This window comes from Xenopus laevis, chromosome 5S, assembly GCF_017654675.1.
Source record: "Xenopus laevis strain J_2021 chromosome 5S, Xenopus_laevis_v10.1, whole genome shotgun sequence".
NCBI classification, from domain to species: Eukaryota; Metazoa; Chordata; class Amphibia; order Anura; family Pipidae; genus Xenopus; species Xenopus laevis.
The window spans coordinates 72,865,859-72,872,899 of NC_054380.1; the positions used below are offsets into that span (position 1 = coordinate 72,865,859).

The 7,041-nt window shown below is 39.6% G+C and overlaps 1 protein-coding gene across 1 annotated transcript; it reads right to left on the reverse strand.

Annotated features, from left to right (window-relative positions):
* Window positions 1-2,673: 2,673 nt before the first annotated feature.
* On the reverse strand, window positions 2,674-5,959 carry LOC108717561 (gap junction alpha-10 protein). The gene is made up of 2 exons (XM_041564645.1): window positions 5,519-5,959; window positions 2,674-5,260 (listed from the first exon to the last, which is right to left on the reverse strand). Exon 2 carries the CDS (start codon window positions 5,242-5,244, stop codon window positions 3,559-3,561), a length of 1,686 nt encoding a protein of 561 aa, XP_041420579.1. The 5' UTR covers window positions 5,245-5,260; window positions 5,519-5,959; the 3' UTR covers window positions 2,674-3,558.
* Between the last annotated feature and the right edge of the window lie 1,082 nt (window positions 5,960-7,041).

Genomic DNA, 7,041 nt, shown 5'->3' on the forward strand with positions numbered 1-7,041 from the left:
CTACTGTGCCGCAGTCAGTATATTTCCTCAGGTAGAGTTTATATCCGGGTCTTGTAAAGACTCTTGTAAAGAAATTCTTTTGTCACCAAAAGCCTGTATACTTTCTATCTACCACAGGTATGAGTTCAAGAGTCATAAAGTGAGATGAAGCTCTCATTTACCTCGTACAGTTGTAAAATGACATCATAGTAGAAACTTGGCAGTCAGGGTTAATAATTTCCATAGAATACAAAGCTCTTCTGAATAAATGTGGTTATATTCCCACATTTAAATGAGAAGGAAAGGTTAAAACTAAGTAAGCCTTATCAGAAAGGTCCACCTCAAAAAACCCTCAAAGCAGTGCTGCTCTGAGTCCTCTGTCAAAAGAAACACAGCATTTTGTGTATACATAGGCTTCTGTATCAGACTTCCTGCCTTCAGCTTAAACCTTCTTGCCAAGGGCATGAGCATGCTCAGTTTGCTCCTCTTCCCTGCTGTAATCTGAGCCCAGAGCAATAAGTGAGCAGGGAGAGACTCAGGCAGGAAGTGGTCATACCAAGCTAATACTGCAGCTGCCATCCTAAACAAACAGAGCTTTTTACTCAGGTATGGTAAAACATTCTACAGAATAAATATAGCATTCTAGCTTGCACTATTGCAGCTAATCTATTGGCAATAAAATGTCTTTGTAGCTTCCCTTCTCCATTGATTTGTTGACCAACATTAATAAAATAAGGCTAAACCACCTTGTCATCCTATTATCTCAGAGAATAGTAATGAATTGCAAATGATGTTGGTATCAAAATATAGATGACATTTTATCCTGTGAAATTGCCCTCCAGCTGAACTTAAGGAGTTTTTCTGGGATATTGAACAGTTATGAAGCCAATATCATTAAATTAATATTCCAATACTGTTTAGCTCCTGTCAACACTTATGGACATCTGGAAACAGATTCATTCCATAAAGTTACAGCAATTGATTCACACACATACATTTTTCTAGTTATGATGTACAATCTGGCAGAATGGTGGCACAGTGCTCTACTGCCTTGCAGTGTTGGAGTCCTAGATTCAATTACAATTAGGGCCTTATCTGCAAAGCGTTTGTGTGTTCTCCCCATGCTTGCATGGAATTTGTGCCCAATTCCTACAAAAATACAAGTTAACTGGCTCCTGATAAAACTGACTATACTGTGTGTGATAGAGACCTTAGATTAGGGTAAGGGCATATGCTAAGATTCCGGGAAATTTAGTCGCCCGGCAACAAATCGCCTCTTCTACAGACGACTTATCTCCCTGAAAAGCCTTCCCGCCAGCTAGAATCTAAATCATCGGTCGGGATGCTACTTGGAGCGCTTTGTTTTCCGAAGTCGCCTGAAGTTTCCTCAAGAAGAGGTGATTTATCAACAGGCGACTAAATCTCCCCGAATCTTATCCCGTGCCCTTACCCTTAAGATGAAAAAAAGGAGAAAAGGCAGAGGTTACAGATAAGATCTGTAATATTCATTGAGATTCTTCAGAACGTAACTGTTATTTACGTATTCTGTGCTTAAATGGCTGCCCCAAGGCTACACTGCAGCTTGTTTATATAAACTAAAGTTGTGTTTCTGAAGCAAATACACCAGTTTTACCAGTGCAGGGCAAGAGTACATTTTATCGTCATTCCTTAAAACATTTTCATTTTTTAGTGCTACTGTTCCTTTAAGGAGAAATTGCCCCATGGATAAAGTTTTTTTATACAATGAACCAATGAGTTTATAGTTGGTTAAAACAACAGGGCTATAGTTGTAGATTGATAAGTGACAAAAAAGTCAGAAGAAATAACACATTAAGGACATAGGCACCTAAAAACAAAGAAAGAGAGACTTCTGAAGGTGTATACTTTATTACTTTTTATACTTTTTGTTAACAATAGAGGGGATTAGATCCAGTATAGATCCAGTATACACAGACACTGGCATATTCTACAAGCAGAGCACACATTACAGAAATAGATTGGTGAGGGGCCCAGTATTAACCACAACAAGTCCCAAACGTGAGAGACATCTTGGTCAACTTGGACAAATCACTTTGTAAATAAATCTAGGACTATGAATCCTAAGAAAGGAGCCCACCCTTGTGGTAGATGTACTAGCGTAAAAAACCCAAGCGGATTTGAATGGAGTTTGCAGCAGAAAATGTTGAGGTTAAAATTGGACTTTGATAAATAACCCCCTACAAGTGTTAGGTGGCAATGTTTAGTAAGATTGGGGCAATGCTACAGATTACTTGAAGAAGTTGCATAGTTTGGTACATGTGGACATTGTGTTTTATTTTGAGGATATTATGGGCACTATGTTATTCACAGGAAACACTGTGGGGGTTATTTACTAAACTCAGAATGCAGAAAATCCGCAAAATGCGTGGTTTTTTTAACATAAAATACGAATTTAAAAAAAAAAAAAAATTTATCATACCCTGAGGTACCAAATCCGAAATCCGAAAATCCGGCATTTTAGACCTGTCAAGGTTGCATATAAGTAAATGGGAGAAGTCACAAAGATTTTTTTTGATCAGTGCTGGGGTTTTGGGCAAAAATCTGAAAAAATCTGAGTTTTCGGCTGGAAATTCCGAAAAAAATTGAAAAATTCAAATTTTTCAGATTTTTTTCCCCGCACACAAAATTTTCGGGATACTGTATTAATAAATAAGCCTAAAAAAAACCCGTGCAGATTTGGTCTGAGTTTTTCCCCGAAAATATTGAGATAAATTCTCTGTGTGTAGCATGATGTACAGGTAGCAAGTGCAATTTGGGGAAATCTGTGGGTGTAATTTATTCTGGGGGGCATTAAAAGGCCTTTTTATCAGAATTCAAATTTGTACAGTGTTAGAGGTTTTTTTCTACTTCGAATAAACTTGAAATTAAAAATTCAAGTAAAAAAATGGTCAAGCTTAAACAGATTTTTTGGCCTTAATATTGTCCATACAAGTTTTTGAAAGCATAATGGAAAAAATGTCACTTCATGGAAAAAAAAATTGATTTTGAACATTGATAAATTACCACCTAAGAGTATGCTTTTATGAGTTCATTAATAGTGCCATAATAATACCTCTATACTATATAAACTACATACCACTGTCTATTGTCACAATGCATTAAATTGTAAGTAGTATCTTGTTTGAATCTTATTGGCCACCAGGGTGCTCTAGCAAACAGCACAGTCAAAATGCCAATCCCAAAATTGCATGTTACTGCCTCTCATAGAATAGTAGGGCAAGTGCTATGCTTATGGAAGGCACATGCAATGACAGGTAGACTCTACTCAGAAACCTCTCATACTTGTCACCACTGGTATTTGCTATGATAGAATGTTTCCCATACTTGGGAATGGTAGTAACAGGACTGGGTAGGACATGTGATGTGTTTCAGGTGTTTTACCTGTTGAAAAGCACCAGTTTCAAGAGACTGGTATTTCATTTTACATCATACCACAGAGGAAACAGCAATATGGATGTTTTCCCTGTCAAAAAATTCTGAAATCTGTTGTGCCATAGGCCTAGGAACTCATTCAATTGCATCAACGTGATGCTTTCAATTCTATAACCTTTTTATAAAGGGATTTTTGTTAACTTTTTGTAATATGTAATAATGATAATTAGGATGCCTAGACTGGGAGTAAGAACCATTGGCCAGTATTAGCCCAGGGCTGGCTGCTTTACTTGCCACTGAGATCCTGCGACCAGATGGTGGAGGTGGGGTGCTGCTTGGACTATCGTTTCTCCTTCTAGATTCAGAGCCAGAGCCATTTCTAGAGTCCAAACTCTCCGTATCACTGATCAGTCTGCTCTCGGATAATCCCCTGGATGTAGAACTCACTTTTCTATGTCCACTGTCAGCAGAATCACTGCGATCCTCCGCAAAGTCCTTGCAGCTGCCAACCCGGCTATACTTGCGCAGTGCAGAGCGCAGCTCCATGTGGCTGGAGTGCAGACATGACCTTAGTGGGTGCACAGCACTGTGTCTGGGCTGATCTAGGGAATGCTGGCTTTTGAGGCAGCTTTTGGAACCCAAACTATTGTTGTGTTTAGATTTTTTTTGGGAATCTTCACTGCTGGAGGATAGATTGCGCTTCTGGAGGGCAGGAGTAGGCTGAACTGTGGATAGTCTATGTGCCATGTGCCCATGGTACTGGTCAGTGTGATTAGGAATCCTGTGGGGCTCTGCAGAGTGGGGGATTGGCTTGCAATGGTTGCCCTGCTGCTGCTGCTCAGTGTTAGTATGGTCTGCAGTTTTCCTGTGCTTGTCAGGGGCAAGAACTTTGACATAATGATTTTGGTCACTCATTATTTGCCCCTCTTTAAAGTCCTGGGATGGGGGCAGGTAAGCTGGCAGTCCTGCTGGATCCATTTGTTGATCGGGCAGCAGTTTGTAGCCACTGGAAGACAAGGGGATGATCTTACTTGGAGAGGAATTGCTCATGATACAAACATGTTGAACAGAGTTCTTCTTGGAGCTGCTTATTTCATCCTCCGCTGTCTCCGCATTGCGTTTACCATAAAGCCCCTGCTTTATTTTTCTGATGCCTAAATGGAGGATTTCTAAAACATTCAGGAACAATGACGCTGCTGCTATACTGTTCATAAACACCATAAAAATAGTCTTTTCTGTGGGTCTTGAGACAAAGCAGTCCACTATATTAGGGCAAGGGAACCGTGCGCATTTATACAAGGGATCAAGATCAAATCCATACAGCAGGTACTGCCCTATCATAAAGCCAACTTCCACTAATGACCTTGTCAGTATATGCAGCACATATGTGCGTAATAAGGATCCCCTCAATGGAGCCTTGTTCACTTTCCTTTGTTCCTCTAATTTCCGAAGTTCCCGCTCCAGTTTCCTGTGCTCATCAATAACTGTATCAAGTTCCTCGAGCTCTGCTCTAAGTTGGGCTTTCTTCCTTTGCCGCTCCTTTTCCAGAGCCCTCAGTCTGTACAGCGCATGGCCCATGTAAACAAGGGACGGAGAAGAGACAAATATTATTTGCAATACCCAGTACCTGATAAGTGAGATGGGGAAAGCTTGATCATAACAAACATTCCTGCAGCCTGGTTGCTCAGTATTACAAATAAATTCATCTTGTTCATCATCCCAGACATCTTCAGCAGCCACTCCAAGGACAAGCATTCGGAATACAAAGAGAATCGTCAGCCAGATCTTTCCCACAATGGTGGAATGGATGTGTACCTCTTCCAGTATGCTTCCCAGCAAATTCCAGTCCCCCATATTCACACTGTCATGTCTGCAGAATACAAAAAATGTACATTTTATAAGGCAACAATATCATTCTCTAAAATAAGACATGGCTAGCCTGCTGCCATCCAGTGCCTGTTAAATGGCAACCTCTGGTGCAAGTGCCAGCAGTTCGACAGTTTCTGGAGGGTTACATACTGGTGATCTCTGACTCAAACAGCATCTCACCAGAAAACCAAACTGTAAATTGCCAAACTAAGTATACATTTCTATGCAGTTTGCAATAAGAGAATTTAAATCAACCTACCGTGCAGATGTAGACAGGGGACAGTGTCAGTGGCACATGTCTGATATATAATGAGGCTCATTCAGATAGTCTGTCAAATAAATCCAGGTCCCGGGTACAAAAACAGCTTGTAAAAAGTAATTCATAGTTGTGTGGAACTGGCACTGATGAACCACAATATAATAATACAATACAAACTAATGCATCCGGGCAACTAATGTGTCTAATCCTGTGGGTGGATTAACTCTACCAAAATAAATTTAAACCATCCTTCTTCTGCTTGCTCCTGGGTAATTATATTTTACCTTACTCTACCTCATCCAGAATTAGATTTTTCCTATGAAGTCCTTTATCCTGACAATCGGTGAATTAAATGTCATGTATTCTGACTGGGCTTGCTGGGAGCTTTTGTTGGCTTTCTGAATAAGAAGAAATCAATGGGACATGTCCGATTTTGTGCTTGGCTGCACCATGTGTTATCTAGTGCAGTGCTGACAGCAGTGGCAGCTCACCAGGTCACATGCTATTCCACTGTGCATTCCTAATACTGTTTTCACTTTTTATAAATATTGCTACAAGCCTTTTGTATAAAGTTCAATACTGTCTCAGACACAATGTGGAATATCGCTGTCCAGATTCTTCCAAGCACTTGGTCGATTATTTTTTCCAAACATTTATTGACTACATTCTTTTAAAAAAACAATGTCCTATAAAAAGATTTGAATTCTTAGTATGGCGAGATATAACCATTGAAAGGCTACATTCAGCTTGATAATACTTTATCTTGTTTACCTTTATAAAACTCCAAAGCTCCATAATAATGCCACCTCTAGAATTGGAACTCACATATGGTTTGTATTAGTAAACATTAAAATGGCAGGAAGATTTTAACAGCTGTCTACTCTCCTGCCTGCCCAGTTGTGTACAGGCGGTGTGTGATAGAGATGGAGGTACGCAGGTAAATTGAAGCCCACCTCTGGCAAAGGGTTTATCTGTCGACTTATTATTTTCACAAAATGAAACTGTACTTTTTTTTGCAGCTTTTACCACACATAAAACTGGTGATGTGTTTATGAATTAGTGATAATGTAAGCATGAAATTAGAATGTACAAAGTAAATTTTTGGGACCGTAAGTGCCACATACTTAGATACGCCAATTGGAAGCTTTGAGGTGATTTTCTGAAATTTAATCAAACTCACCAAATTTAGGAAAGCTTTGCGGCTATGGTACCTTGGAGGAAAAAAACATAGTTACCCATTTTGGATTTGGGGAATGTGTACTTTCCAAAAATATATGACTTTCTGGGAAAAAATTTACTTTTTTTGTAGTCTTATCCCACATAAAATGCAGTAAATGTGTTGATGTTGCAGTAGCTTGAATGACAGAAATATCACATATGGGGTGTCTTCATTTTGGGGCCCTGGAGCCCATATACTTAGGTAACCACATGCACATATGCCACCAAACTGTTCAGTGGCCTTCATATTACAACATTTTCAGAGATGGTCTGGCAACAAAAGTCTGAATGTGACCAAATAGGTC

Coding starts and splice junctions, on each gene's coding strand:
- LOC108717561 (XM_041564645.1), bottom strand. CDS start 5,244: ATGGGGGACTGGAATTTGCTGGGAAGCATACTGGAAGAGGTACACATC.